Source organism: Talpa occidentalis, unplaced genomic scaffold (assembly GCF_014898055.3).
Source record: "Talpa occidentalis isolate TD23 unplaced genomic scaffold, MPIMG_talOcc4v2.1 talOcc4.14, whole genome shotgun sequence".
In the NCBI taxonomy this organism is placed as follows: domain Eukaryota; kingdom Metazoa; phylum Chordata; class Mammalia; order Eulipotyphla; family Talpidae; genus Talpa; species Talpa occidentalis.
The window spans coordinates 37,449,579-37,465,724 of record NW_023601433.1 but is presented as its reverse complement, the minus strand read 5'-3'; the positions used below and the strand labels follow the sequence as shown (position 1 = coordinate 37,465,724).

Below are 16,146 nucleotides of genomic sequence, written 5' to 3'. Positions count from 1 at the left end.
CCTGCTCTGTCTCTGGTAAATCCTCTCACCCCCCACATCTCTGGTCTGTACCCCAGTTATTGTATGCATAAATAAATAAATCTTTAAAAAAATACATTGTGTAGAATGATAATAATTCACAATATAAACAGGCCTAAGGAAAAAAATTATATATCCTTAAACTACCGAAAAGCATCTGTCAAAATATAACGCCCATTCCTCATTAAAATCATTAAATATGGCAGGTATTGATGAGTAATTCCTTAATCTTTAAGTATGTGCATGTACCCATTTGTTTCTATCAATCGATAGATCAATTGAAAAACAAGAAAAACATTAAAAATCAAGAAAAACATTAAAGGAATAAAAACAGCAAGGAAGAAAGTAATGATATCTCTACTTGTAGAAGATAAACTAATTTAAAAATCCAAAGGTACCAATTTCAAAAACTACTGGATACACTGATAGAAATTAAAAAGACAGGGCCTCCCTGGTGGCACAAGGGGTTAAGTCGCTGCACTATGAAGCTGTCTACAGCCACTGCAGCACAAGTTCGATCCCCAGGCAGGGAGTTACCCACATGGCGCAGCAGACCTCTCCTGACTCACCCACTGCTCTCCTCAGCAGTGTATTTCAGTCAATCTGCCTTTTCTGTTCCCCACTGTCTCTGGTGAATCCTCTCAGCCCCCGCACCTCTGGCCTATACCCCAGTTCTTGTATGCATAAATAAATAAATCTTTAAAAAATAGAAATTAGTAAGACAATAAAACATAAATTAATATGTAAATCGACATCCTTCTTACACATAAACACTTATCAGTTAGAAGAGATAAAGATCTCGTTTACAACAGCAGCAAAAGGTATAATACCTAAGAATAAATTTAACAAAAAAATATGCAGAGCCTATATGGGAAAAACCTTTGAAACTTCTGAAAAGTAAATTTATTCAAGTGGAAATGTTTTTGGAAAAGTTTCAATATTATACGAATGCCAAATATCCCCTATAAAATTTTTTTCAGGGTTATATAAGTTGATTATAAAGTTCAACTTTATAATGGGAAAATAGTCAAGAAGAATAACAAGAAAACTCCTAGAAAAGAAAGACATTGGGAGGCAGAGGGTTACACCTACCACATATTAAAACATACAATGAAGTGTCTATAATTAAAATAGTGTGGAACTGGTACATGAAGAAACAGATCAACAGAACATAACAAAAGTTCCCAAAACAGAAAGGAGTACAACCAAAAATTTGGTTTATAATAATTGGTGGTACCTCAAATCAGTGGGGGAAAGATGGATATTTTATGAAAGAGTTTTGGGATAAACTGATAGAAATTTATAAACAGATAAAAATGATCTATACCTTTCATTATACACTAAAATAATCTCCCAATGAGTAAGAGACTTAAACATTAAAAAGAAAACTACATGAATACTCAAGAAAAATGTCTTTAAAACCTGAAAGCAGTAGATAGATATATTCTAACCATGACTCAAAATTCAGTTTTCTTACATGGGTTCTACAACATCCCAACGGCAATGGTAAGCAGAATGATGGAAACAAACTAATTTACTATTTTGATAAGTATTTCAAAAGTAATTTAGAAATAGGGATATGACCAGAGGGGGCGGAGCAACATGGCGGCGAGGAGACGCTGCGAGTAAGATCTCCCATTAAAAAAAGTGAATAGGGAGGAAAAGCGGCAGGTCCCAGTGAGAACTGGGACACGGAAGATAAACGGGTGACGCCAGCAAACTGCCCAAAGAAGAAAGTGGCCATAAAAGAGGACTAGAAGGGAGGGAAGCGCAGAACCCTGCTCCCCTCCCCCGCCCACAGAGGCGGCACTCTCCGACCGGCAGAGAGGAGGAAACAACAAACCAAAACGGCAACAAGAAAAACGGACGCAGCAAGCGGGACTGTGCGTGGAAAGGAACTATTTCAGCCACCACACCCCGTGAACGGGAGCTGTGGAGAACCCTGCAGGATTCGCCGCGGCGGTGAGCGAACGGCTCCGGGCGCCATTAGAGAAGAACAAAGACCCCGGGAGACGCGCACACAGCCCGGGCTGCCGGTAAGCTGGCGCGGATAGCGGCGCGCGCTTGAAAAGCAAGTGCAGACCAGGATCGCGGCTGCCCAGGTCCCCCGCGCCTGCGACCTAGGCTTGGGAGACGACCTAGGCTTGCGGGGAGACGCGCGGAGGTCCTCACTGAGGTGAAGGTCCCTCCCTGAGTGAGCAGGAACCAGGCGCCCAGGCACAGGAGCGGTGCAAAAGGCGCCCTTCCCGCGCCACTGAACTGGGCTACAGCCCGCGTCCTGGAACTGAGGGCTTTGGAACTGAGACCCGGGGCACGAAATTAGGGGCGTGGGTTCCCCACGACGGTGGGGCACAAGGCAGACACAGCACCCCAAAGCCGTTGAGGTGTACCCTACCATCCCCGCTTTGCTCCCTGTCCCACGGCATGGAAAATCAGCTCCCCAAGGGCTCTAGGAGAGATCTTTGGCGCCACCTAGCGACTTGTAGACAGCACAGGCTCCTGAAGGAACTAGTGGCCAGCTGGGGAGTTAGCCCACACCCGGCCCCTTCCGAACAAGTAGTCTGAGCCCACAGGGAGAGCGAGCACCCACAGCCAGGGCAGACCAGGCACGCAGAAGAGTGTGCCTGACACCGGACGCGCAGGGAGTGTGTCCCACATCACCATTTTAGAACAGGGACATTTCTTCAGTAAAGACTACCTGCAGAAGGCTTCCTCAGGAGCCAGAGGTGAGCGGGGGAAGTTCGCCCACGCCAGACCCCCTCTGGCCTGCAGTCCAAGCCCAGAGGGGGAGCAGGAACCCACCGCCGGGGCAGACCAGGCGCACAGGGGAGTGTGTCCCCACATCGACATTTTAGGACAGGGACCTTTCTCCAATAAAGACTGCTTGAAACTGACAGATGACTCCAGGAGGAACCAGAGGGGAGAAGAGAAGCCCAACCAAGATGCCGGCCAGTCCCAACAACACAGTGTCCCAACGCATACGGCAAATTAGAAAACAGACAGTAGGGAGGAGAAGAACCACACGCAACCTAGCAACTCTCCAGAGAAAAAGCACACCACAAAAAGAAAACCAGCCCCCAGATTGCAACGACAGTAACTTGGAAGAACTTCTGAGCCTTCCAGAAAGAGAATTTAAAATTGCCGTGATTAAAAAACTGACAGAAGTCATAAAGGAAAACAATGATAAGGGAAAAATAATCAACGATCAGAAGAATGAAATTGAGTCCCTAAAGAGGGAAGTAAAAGAAATGCAGGAGATCAAAGAATTAGTGGAAGAACTAAAGAATTCTGGGAAAAGCAATGAAAGCAGAATTGATGAAATGGAAGAACAAATAAGTGCTCTTGAAGACACAGAAATAAAAAGAACCAAAATAGAAAAGGAAAGAGAAGTACGAAGGAAAAAGAATGAAGAAAGACTTCGGGAACTATCTGACTCCATGAGGAAAGGAAATATAAGAGTTATAGGAATACCAGAAGGAGAGGAGAGAGAAGTAGGAACAGAGAAAATATTCAAAGAGATAATTGAAGAGAACTTCCCAAATGTGAAGAAGGAGCTGAAAATTGATATACAAGAAGCAAGAAGAACACCAAACTTCCACGACGAAAGAAAAAATACAGCAAGACACATAATAGTAAAGCTCCCAAGAATCCAGGACAAGGAAAAAATAATGAAGCTGGCAAGAGGGAAGAAACAGATAACATTCAAAGGAAAGCCAATCAGGCTGACATCAGACTTCTCCGAAGAAACACTACGGGCAAGGAGAGAGTGGAGGGACATAGTCAACAGACTCCAAGAAAACAGATGCCAACCAAGAATACTCTATCCCGCAAAGCTCTCCTTCCTCTTTGAAGAAAGAATATGGACCTTCCCAGACAAACAGAAACTCCGGAATTTCATTGCAACTAAACCCCCACTCCAAAAAATACTACAAGGAGTCCTAAAGCCAGAACCTCAGAGGGACGAATAACAATGAAAGAAGGCCAAAAAAAAAAAAAAGTTATTAAAAGAATAAATAAATAAAATCAAAGGAAAGACAAACACAATGGCAAATACAGATGTTAACATATCAATATTAACTCTAAATGTAAATGGACTAAACTCTTCAATAAAAAGACACAGAGTTGCAGCCTGGATTAAGAAACAAAACCCAACCTTTTGCTGTCTCCAGGAAACACATTTAGCTACAAAAGATAAAAATAGGCTCAAAGTCAAAGGATGGAAAACAATCCTACAGGCAAATGGGCCAAAAAAGAAAGCAGGAACAGCTATACTTATATCAGATAAAACAGATTTCAAACTCAAAAAGATAAAAAGAGACCCCAATGGTCACTACATTATGATCAAGGGGACAATACTTCAAGAAGAAATAACACTCATTAACATATACTCACCAAACGAAGGAGCACCAAAATATATCAGACAACTGTTGTCTTCTCTGAAAACAGACATCAGAGAAAACACATAGGTAGTGGGAGACTTCAACACACCACTATCAACAATGGATAGATCAACAAGACAAAAAATAAGTAAAGAAACCAAAGCTCTAAATAAGGACCTAGAGCAATTGGGCTTAACAGACATCTATAGAACACTAAACCCCAAAAAAACGGAGTACACATTTTTCTCAAGCGCACACGGATCATTCTCCAGGATCGATCACATACTGGGGCACAAGACAAACATCAACAGATACACCAAGATTGAAATCATACCAACCATCTTTTCTGACCATGAAGGCATCAAACTAGAACTAAACCATAAAAAGAAGGCAAGGAACTTTCCTACCTCATGGAGATTAAAAACCACACTACTGGAAGACCACTGGACTAATGAGGAGATCAAAGAAGAAATTAAAAAATTTTTTGAATTGAACAAGGAGGACACCAATATCCTAAATGTATGGGATGCAGCAAAAGCAGTAATAAGAGGAAAATATATAGCAATAGAAGCTCACATCAAGAAACAAGAAAGAACTCAAAGAAACAACCTAATCTCGAAGCTCAAAGATCTAGAAAAAGAACAACAAAAAAACCCCAAAACCAGTAGAAGAAAAGAAATAATAAAAACCAAAGCAGAAATAAATGAAATTGAAACTAAAAAAACAATCCAAAAGATCAATGAAACCAAGAGCTGGTTCTTTGAAAAAAATCAATAAAATAGACAAACCCCTAGCCAGGCTCACAAAGGAAAAAAGGGAGAAAGCACAAATAAACAGGATCATCAATGAAAGAGGAGAAATCACAACGGACACAGCAGAAATCAAAAGAATAATCAGTAACTACTATGAACAGTTATATGGAAATAAGTTTAATAATCTAGAGGAGATGGACAAATTCCTACAACTCTACAATCACCCAAAGCTAGATAAAGAAGAAATAGAACACCTAAACAGACCAATTACAATTAGCGAAATTGAAATGGTAATCAAAAACCTCCCCAAAAACAAAAGCCCAGGACCTGATGGATTTACAAATGAATTCTACCAAACATTCAGAGACGAATTAGTGCCTATCCTTCACAAACTCTTCCAAAAAATTGAGAAGGAAGGGACAATACCAAACACGTTCTATGAAGCCAACATTACACTGATACCAAAACCGAACAAGGACAACACTAAAAGGAAAACTACAGGCCAATCTCCCTAATGAACACTGATGCAAAAATCCTCAATAAAATTTTAGCTATCAGAATCCAACAATGTATCCATAAGATAATTCACCACGACCAAGTAGGATTCATTCCAGGGGCACAAGGATGGTTTAACATCCGAAAATCAATCAACGTTATCCAACACATCAACAAAAAGAAATATAAAAACCATATGATAATATCAATAGATGCTGAGAAAGCTTTCGACAAAGTGCAACACCCATTCATGATAAAATCCCTTGAAATTCTTGGGATACAAGGAACATACCTCAACATCATAAAGGCCATCTATGACAAGCCAACAGCCAGCATCATTCTCAATGGTGAAAAGCTGAAAGCAATTCCATTAAGATCTGGAACAAGACAAGGATGTCCACTCTCACCACTGCTTTTCAATATAATACTGGAAGTCCTAGCCAGGGCAATAAGACAAGAGAAAGACATCCAAGGAATCCAAATAGGAAAAGAAGAAGTCAAACTATCACTATTTGCAGACGATATGATATTATACATAGAGAACCCCAAAAACTCCACAGAAAAGCTAATTCAACTCATCAATCAGTTCAGTAAAGTGGCAGGATACAAAATCAACATGCAAAAGTCAGTAGCCTTCCTATACACAAACAATAAATCTGAAGAAGAAGAAATAAAAAAAACCATCCCTTTTGTTATTGAAACAAAAAAAATCAAATATTTGGGAATAAATCTAACAAAAGAGATAAAGGACCTATACAAAGAAAACTATAAAACACTGTTAAAAGAAATAGAAGAAGACACAAAGAAATGGAGAGACATCCCCTGCTCGTGGATTGGAAGAATAAACATTATTAAAATGGCCATCCAACCAAAAGCAATATACAGATTCAATGCTATTCCAATCAAAATTTCAATGTCATTCTTCAAAGAAATAGAACAATTATTGATGAAATTCATATGGAATCACAAAAAACCCCGAATAGCCAAAGCTCTCCTGAAAAAAAAAGAAGGGAATGGAGGCATTACACTCCCAGACTTCAAACTATACTACAAAGCCATAATCATCAAAACTGCATGGTATTGGAACAAGAACAGACATACAGACCAATGGAATCGAATAGAAAATCCAGAAATAAATCCACAGATTTATGGTCAACTAATCTTTGACAAAGGAGCAAAGACTATGCATTGGAGCAAAGAAAGTTTGTTCAATAAATGGTGCTGGGAAAACTGGGTCGCTACATGCAAAAGAATGAAGCTTGACCACTACCTCACACCATACACAAAAATCAACTCAAAATGGATTAAAGAACTAGACATAAGACCTGAAACCATAAAATATATAGAAGGAAATATAGGCGAAACACTACGTGATCTGCACATCAAAGACATCTTTACAGACACATCACCCAAAGCAGTGATAGTGAAGGCAAAGATAAACAGCTGGGACTACATCAAATTAAAGAACTTCTGCACAGCAAAAGAGACAATAACAAAAACAAAGAGAAACCCCACCAACTGGGAGAACATTTTTGCACCCAACACTAATGATAAAGGACTGATCACAAAAATCTGCAAAGAGCTGATGAGACTCAGCAACAACAAAGAAAATAATCCAGTCAAAAGATGGGCAGAAGAGCTAAAAAGAAACTTCTCTGAAGAGGAAATGCAAATGGCCAACAGGCATATGAAAAAATGTTCAACATCACTTGCCATCAGGGAAATGCAAATCAAAACTACCATGAGATACCATCTTACACCAGTGAGAATGGCACATATTAAAAAAACTAGCAACAACAAATGCTGGCGAGGGTGTGGAGAAAAAGGAACTCTTCTGCACTGTTGGTGGGAGTGCAAACTGGTCCAACCACTGTGGAGAGCTGTGTGGAGATTTCTGGACCTACTAAACATAGAGCTTCCATATGATCCAGCAATTCCACTCCTAGGTATTTACCCAAAGGACACAGAAACATCAATTCCAAAGAACACCTGCACCCCTATGTTTATAGCAGCACTGTTTACAATAGCTAAGCTTTGGAAACAGCCCAAATGCCCAAAAATAGATGACTGGATCAAGAAGATGTGGTACATATATACCATGGAATATTACTCAGCATTCAAAAAAGATAAACACATGCAATTTGCAGCAACATGGATGGCGCTGGAAGGGATCATGCTCAGCGAAATAAGCCAAAAGAAAGAAAAATACCGGATGGTCTCACTCATAGCAGGAATCTAGAAAACTTAAATAAGGGACCAGGAAAATGAATAACTATAAGAAAGTGAAAATCAAAATCAACAAAAAACTATGAACCAGAGACACTTTTAGGGGGGCGGGGGCGGGAGGGGAGGGATTGGGGTCAGAATGGGGGGGCTGCAATTGTATGGGGAATATAACAATAAAATTTATAAAAAAAAAAAAAAGTAATTTAGAAATATAGATGTATTCCCTGTCTTTTTTTTTTTTTTGCACTATATAAATGTACCTACATAAATTATATTTCTGATTGGTGCATATAAGTATGAAAGATAAATGAAAGCCCATTCTAAACAGTACTTCCTAGCCACAATAAGGCCATAAAGGAGATTTTTAAGAGAAAAAACGCGTAGAAAAAATGCTTGTAACAGCCTATCACTCAAGAGAGTGGTTACAATGAAATTCATTTTGTATCCCTGAAAAAAAAAAATACAGTGAACCCTCATGAACACCAGACAACCTGCAATCTCTGTAAAGACAGTCCTGTAGACATGATGACAAAATGTCCCCCTGAGGAAGTTTTCCCCTCAGAAATCAGCACAGGGTCCTCGGTGTCCTCCAGAAAGGGCTGACAGCGCTGACTCAATTGACTGAATAGAAATAGGAAGAACTGCCTTTCCCCCTCCATTACAGTCCAGCCAAAAAAATTACTCAGCTCAGAATCTTGACAACCTCACTTATCCCCATCCATGGAAGGCCCATGTGCCCCTCCCCCAACACACACAACTGAAGCCACCATCTGTGAGCCAGGGAAATAATCCTGACATTCTCTCCCAAGCAGTGCTGCCCACTCCCCACTCAGACAATTATCTAACAGCGACCCTCAACAGCTCTGGAGGGTAAAGTGTCCTTGGATTTCTCTGTTCCTTGCATCTTTACTCAGGCTTCCTTTTATGAGTTGAGGCACACCAATCACCTGAAATTCCAAGGTTAAAAGAACAAGAAATCAGGATCTTCTTCACTTGTCATGTGAATTTTTATGCATGTATAATGTGTGTCTGTGTGTAGCTTAGTATGGTACCTAACACATACTAAGGAAAATAACTGTTAGGCACTTATCATTTTTATTACCATCACCATAATTATTGACTGATAAATGGTACAATCTGTGATGTAATGTCACAGGGTAATTGATGTTGCCTTGATTTTATTGACTTAATCCTTCCAAATGTTGACAAATTTAATGATCAACACTGCAGGGTTTTTCATTATTGATATTATCTGTTAGTCAATTATCAAAAATATTTCTGAAATGAAAAAATGTTCTGAAAATAGCCAAGTGTTCTCAGATTTCAAATATGATTCTCTCTTGATTTTAATAAGTATTTAAAATGCATTGTCTATTTTAGCCACTTATAAAGTATCTTCTAATGGCTTATATGGGACCTTTAAAATAGTTATTTTTTTCATACCCTGTTTTGTTGGAGCTGGCAAAATACAGAAATTATATATTAAGGATATATATATCTCTCTCTCCCCAAGTCTAGACTTACTTGGGCCCATGCTATTTAGAGTCCTGCTATTTAGTGTTTTTAAACACCAATGACATTCCTTTCTTTCATCTGTGATTCCTGATCACCCCTTTCAGTATGTCTGGCTAATCTTCCTGATATATCTAGGGTAAAAATAGACCTTGAGTATGTGGCTGAGGCAAAAATAATCAGATAGAAATTTAGTTTTGGACTTTTTTTTTACATAGAAGATTTTCTTTTGTTGATATGGAAATGAACAGACACTGATTTTGCCAACCTGGAACCTTTCTGCTTACTTCAGGGAATTTCTTTGAGCTGCTGTTTTTGTAGGGCTCACACTGTCAATTTAAAAGTTCTGTCACAAAAATGGAAGGAAGCACAATGGACCATGGTGGTGGACAAGGGTGATTTGGTGGCGGGTGCTCTACAGTGGCAATACCTGATGGGGATTTGCAAACATTACCGCAACTAAAAATAAATGGAAAAAATTAATAAAATAAATAAGAAACATGGGGGGAAAAGTTTGGTCACAGATATCAAAATGATCTATGATAGCCCCCAAATGGGAGATCCACTCCCTAGCCTCTATTTCTGACTTGGTGACTAAACTATGCCTAAGAAAGGAAAGATGCTCCTGCCAGGGAGTAGGAAATGTTTTATATTTACATTATGGAACACTGCAGTGTGGAAAAGGACTATTTTCACTTAACATGCCAACATTTTACAAATCCACATTTTTCTGTTTTATGGGACCACTTCCACTTACCACTGCTAAAAATGAAATGTTATAAACCCAGTAAGAACTTTTTGTACTAAATAAAGTAATAAAAGTCAAGTTGAATATTTCATAATATGCCACCAGACACACACCTTCACTCACCCAGGTAGGTTGCTATTTGAAAGGACAAATCCAGAGTATGATTAACAGTTATGTGAGCTCACAGCTATACATTCCAGAGTCTGTTTTATTCCAAACTTGCCTCTACTCTCCAGCTCTTTACAGAAACCTCAAACTCAATGCATGGAAAATCAAGCCCATTATCATTCTTCTCAATGAATTGCATCCAAATCTGCATCTCCTCCATTTACTGCCTTAGTTAACATTATTCCCACCCACCCAGTTCCCCAACCTAGAAACCTCCATCAAGTCACCTGGACTTCTGCCACAAAGTCTTCTTCCCTGATGGCCACATGAGGGCTGACAATACTCAGAACAATGCTCATTCCTTGGGTCACCAGAGCCCTTCTCTAACTCCTGGAGCCCCTGTACCAGTTCATTGCCACTTCACCTCCTCTCTTTAACCAGCTCTCCCACAGACAAAACTGGAAGAACTTAAGGGCAGTGTGAGAATACACATGGCAATATGATATAATATTTGGGAAATATACTGACAAAATTAGAAATGGGAAGTATACAATGTTTATTAAGAAAAGCCCTAAATTCTGTAAAACATAACTGAATCTCATCTAAGTAATAACCCTCTACCCTCACAGGTTTTTCTAAAGAATGGAAGCACTTTTAAATCTAACTTAAAATAATTTTTATGACATTCTAATAGCTTGAATCATTTTTTCCTTAGTATATTAATGAAGAAGCTAAAAATGGAGAGGAAAACTGATTTACTTGATGTTACAAAATAAATCAGTGGTGAAGAACTAAGTTAATAAGGTTTCTGGACATGTTATTCTGCTTTTTTACTTCAAAGTGTCTGCCTGAGAAAATTTTAATGCAACCTAATAGAACTCAATAATTATTTAACAAAATATTCCCCAAATACAGTTAAGCATCTTAAGTGAATTGCAAAGATGATTTTCGCTAACTACCCCTCCAATTGATGGATTTATCTTCCAGACCTTTCCACTGCAGGGTGAAATACATATTGGAGTCACAATGATATCTCTTGCTTTAATGAAACTTAACTCATTCTGTGCCTGAGGGCTACAAAGGTTCACAGTTTACTCATAAAAACCCTGCTCTGGGAAGAATCCTCTGTGAGTTACCAATTACAAGGTACCAGTTACCATTTCAGAGGGCCCTTTCCAAGGTGCTCTGGAGGACACAGCTATTCATTGGGTTAAAATGTTGCAAACTTTATAAAGTGTGAAAGGAAATTATACCTAATCTGAGGATACAAATGCTCAAAAAAGGAGAAGAAATTACTAAATTATTATTCCGAAAGACACGCAGAAGACTTGTTAAAATTGAGGCCCCACAGCTTCTTGTAACAATGAGGTCATCCAAAGCACCCTGACTTCTTGCTAAGTCTTGTACACTGCCCGGTACCAAATGTCATGTTTCACTGTGCTTCTTTACACAGAAAACTCCAGGCAACAGTGGCCCTGCAATATTCATGCTTGCACTTAAGGTGATCCCCTGTGACTGTCACCACAGCTCACAGTACATGCATCACTGTCAGGGCATGTGGAGCACTGAGGTTTAGTAGATACTATGCTTTTTCTAGGGCTTTTCATTCTGACAATAGGATCAGTTTCCCAATATCACTTCTATTTCATCACATTAAAAAAAAAATGGCATATATTAAGCTACCTAGAACACTGTCAATGAGTTCTCCAGGCTACTTCACGAATAATAAAATCTACTTTGTCACATGGCTTCACAAAAACGTGATGGAAGAATTTAAGTTCCAATATTTGTTTCTTATTATAGACTTCCTTCCTTCTCCATTTTTATGAAAACAGTGTATATTTATTTACCTTTGCACACAAAGAGCATCCAAACAACACAAAGAAGCTATTATAAGAACAGTTCTTCAAAAATGTCCTAGAATAAGTTGGTAGCTAGCAACTTACTAGGGTTGCTAAATATTGGGTGCTACATCTTTAAGAACCTAGGTTCTTCAAAATTTATCAGATGGTCCACCTAGTCATAAAATCACACAGCATCTCATACTCTTCCTTTATAGCTCTAACCACAAATGGGAATATGTTAGGTATTGGGCATTTTGTGGTTCATTAATCTCGATTAGAATAGAAGCTCCACGTGGACAAGGAATGTGTGTTCTGGTTACTTCACTGCTGTACCTAACACAGGGCCTTGCAGGGTAGCAAATGAACAAATCTTGACAAATGATTTAAAAAGCAAATAAATCTGTGAGTGAAGAAATGGTGTGTTGAATTGTAGGATATCAGATGCAAGAGTGAAATAAGCTCTTAGCGTCCCTGAAATTTATTCTTGGGGTGTCCTGACAGATTTATTATCAAACTACACAAATGGCATACTGACAACAATCCACAAGTTAATTATTCTTGAGATAAATTCGAGATTCATAAAACCGGATTCTCTTGGTGGTGATTTTCCACATTTACAATTTTACAACTTCTGTGGGTATTTGTTTAATTTAACCCTTGCCTATGAAAACATCAACGTGTGTGTGTTTGAATAAACAGATGAAACAAGCAGATGCAGTCATTCCTAAACTCCACTATTCATAATCACAATATTTCATTTCAAAAGTCACAGAAATACAAATCAAAAAATCCGTTGAACAAACAATGTCAGAAAGCTCCACAGCAATTCACTGTTTTCTTGATAATTCTCTCTAACCACTGATAAAAACTCTTTGAAGTGGAAGAGTAAATATTATCATTTGATAGTACTTGGACCCAACAGTGCAAATACAATTGCATTGTGTTACACTCTGGGGGCTCCTGGCACACACAACGCCCGCAGGGTTGCTATGGAGGAACCGATGCTAGCAGGCCAGGAGGGAGCCCTGCTCAGGGGCGCGAGCTGCCCCTTCATTTTCCTCAGATACACATGCTGCGCAAAGGCAACAAATACCAGCTCTCGGGTGTGCTTCTGGTTTTGCAGCCCTGCAAATAAAGGACTATAAACAGGCAATGGGAAATGCCTAAACACCAGCTCGCTTTTACCTCTCCCACCGACATTGCTGGGAAGGAGCAAGGGTGGGGGTGGGGAGAAAATCTAACGCGCGGCCAGCAGTCCAGATGGTGGGGTGCTAAGGGGACAGTGGGGAGCAGAAAGGAAAGAATCCCAAGACTGGACCAGTAGCACCGAACGCCAACTCTGAGGAGCTGGGGGCAGCGGGACGGACGCCCTGGGGCGTCCAGGGTGGACCGTGAGGCCTGAAACGGCCGGCGCCCCGCGCACGCTCCGCGCCCCACGGCGGCCAGGCGCGGGAGTCGCCCCCCTCCCCACCCCGTCCCCCACGCAGCGCCCCCTGGAGTGTGGAGCAGCCCCCGCGGGACCCCCGGGCCGAGGCGCGGCGCCGCGGCGACCAGCCGGGCAGCGATGGCTGCGGCGGGGCGGCGGGAGCTGCCCGTCCCGCCCCGGGGTGGCCCTCGCGTCCCGCCCCCGCCGCGCGCTCACCTTGCCCGGGAAGGGCCCCGGGAGCAGCAGCTTCAGCGCCTGCCTCTTCAGCTCCACCAGGCGGGCGTTGCAGTTCTCGCACCAGACGCCGCGGTCCGAGCCGGGGGAGGAGCCGCCGCCGCTGCCCGAGCCGGGGGAGCCCGTGCCGAAGCCTGGCGAGCCGCCCAGGGAACCCGGCGAGCTGGTGCCAATGCCCGGGGAGGCGGGCCCCGGGGAGCCCGTGAAGGAGCTGGGGGACGAGGTGCCCGAGCCGGGGGACGGGGTGCCCGAGGAGCCGAGCGCCGAGCCCGCGCCTTCGGGGGTGGGCCGGCTCCCGGCGCGCGACTCCTCGTACGCCTTCCGGTACCAGCTCTCGGGGGAGTAGGGGGCTTCGGGCTTGGGGGGCGAGCAGACTTCATTCACCTGCGAGGGAGACACGCGGGTTTCAGGGGACGCCGGGGGGTCGGCAGCCCTGGGGAACCCCCGCCCGCCCGCCGGGGGACCCGCGCGCCACCGAGGGGCACGCGCCCCACATCACTCGGAGCCCCGCGGCCGAATCTGCTTCCGAGGGTCTCATTAATTGCCCTTCTCTAAGTTCCCCCGCCCGGGTGTCCGCCCCCCCCCCGCTCCTGCCCGGGTTCCCCGCCGACCGTTCCTCGCAGCTAGAGGGGAGGACTCGCGGCGGGAGGGAGGGGTGTCAATGGTTTCTGCAGGGGGAACCCACAAATATACAGCGCCCCGCGATTTTGAACTCAAAGCCCATTCCAGAAAAGCCCAGGTTCAAGATCTGGAAGATGCGAGCCCCTGGGGGCTGAGGGGCCGTGACTTGGGGGGTTTTATTCATTCAGGCTACAGCCCCCCGGAACCTGGAGATAAACGAAACCTCTCCCGGTTCCAGAGAAATGACCCCGAGCTCGGGCAGAGAATTCCCGGGGAAACCCTCCCGTCCTGCTTAACAGCCTGGAAGTGCAGGAATGCTGCAAAAGTTAGGGGTGCGGGGAACAGAAGAACGAAAAGACTGGAAAAATTCCCAAGGCCAGGCGAGTGTGCGGGCGTCGCCACCCCCAGACCCGCCTCCGCGCACGCACACCTCGCGGGCCGGCCGCGGCGCCTCCGCAGCGCGGGCAGAGCTCGGGCCGCCCCGCCCGGACTGGGGGCACCCTGGAAACGCGTCTCCGCATCGTGCCCGTCACAACTTACCCCGTATTTCTTGCCCCTGGTGGAGACGGCCAGCCTCTCTTTATTCCCAGCTACCGAATTCATGGTGGCTTTTCCGAGGAGAGTGTCTAAATGTTCCACCAGTGCTACATCCAAAAGGTCGTCCAAGCCAGAAGGGTCCCCAGTTGGCTCCTGGCCCTCCAGTCAAGATTTCTTAATGGGGGGTGGGGGTGGGAGGGGAGGGTATAAGCAAATGGGCCCCAGAAGTAAAAGCACCAATTTGCAGGAAGGCTTGGAGTAGCTGGTTTATTCTTCCCTTCAAATAATGCCTTTCCTCATCCTCGTCAGCCTCCTCAGTCCCACGTTCTCTTTTCACGGTCACATCCAGATAATTGGCATCTTCCTCAGCCACGTCCGTCCGTTTTCCTCCACGAGGGAAAAGGGGGGTACAATCGGGGCGCACGGCGGCCGCAGAGCCGGTGGGCGAGCCCTCGCCTCGCCTCCGCCCGCGAGCCGGCTGTGGGAACTTGTCTCCTTCGCGGAGCTTGGTAACTGAGTTCAAAGAAATTCTCCCAAAATATAAAGATCCAGACTCGGGGAGGAGCCTCGGCGCGTCGCGGAGCCAATATGCGCCGGCCGGTTTTGCCTGACAGTTGCGCGAGGGCAGGGACGGGGCGGCGCGGCGCGGCCGGGCAGCGGTCGGCGGTCAGGGCGCGCGTGTGCGCCCGGGCGCGGCGCGGAGCCTCGGGTGCAGCGGCGCTGTCGCCCCGGAGCCCGCCGCCTGGCTGCCGCCGCCGCGCGGGCCGGGATCCATTTTATGCTGCGGCGCTCCGGCCTGACAGCGCGAGGCCCGGCGCTGGGGGGAGGGGGGCCTCGTAAATCTCGCCCCTCGCAGGGAAGTTCCTGGCGAGTGGCCCGTGTCCAGGGCTCTAATGAAACACCACGGCGCGAGCCCGAAGCTGAGGGGCCGCACCGAGGGAGCGTGGCCGGACAGAAATGCGCCGAGCCGCCCCCGCCCCCGAGTTCTTTCTCTTCCTGGCAAGGCTTGCAGTTCTGCCTTTGAAACGCCGAGTAAAAGGGACTGAGTCACAAACAAGTCCACAAACATGCCGGGTCCTTCCCCCCACTCCACACCCCCGCCCCCCGCCCTTTGTTCTCCTAGACCTGCCCTGCAAACCTTTTCTGGAATTGTCCTACCAAGCCCCGGCCAGCCCCGGGGGCCATCCTCCCAACCACAGCCTGAGACCTGGGCGCTCCTGCCCGCCCCAGCCCAGATCTGCTCCGC

The 16,146-nt window shown here is 44.4% G+C and overlaps 1 protein-coding gene across 1 annotated transcript in view; it reads right to left on the bottom strand.

The window, feature by feature from the left end:
* KIF26B (kinesin family member 26B) overlaps positions 1 to 15,527 on the bottom strand; it is a 563,425-nt gene extending 547,898 nt beyond the window's left edge. Inside the window, exons 1-2 of the mRNA XM_054694956.1 lie at positions 14,904 to 15,527; positions 13,725 to 14,126 (exon numbers count right to left, since the gene is read on the bottom strand). Of these exons, the coding sequence (XP_054550931.1) occupies positions 13,725 to 14,126; positions 14,904 to 14,966 (465 nt within the window). The 5' untranslated portion in view covers positions 14,967 to 15,527. The remainder of the gene's footprint in view (positions 1 to 13,724; positions 14,127 to 14,903) is intronic.
* Between the last annotated feature and the right edge of the window lie 619 nt (positions 15,528 to 16,146).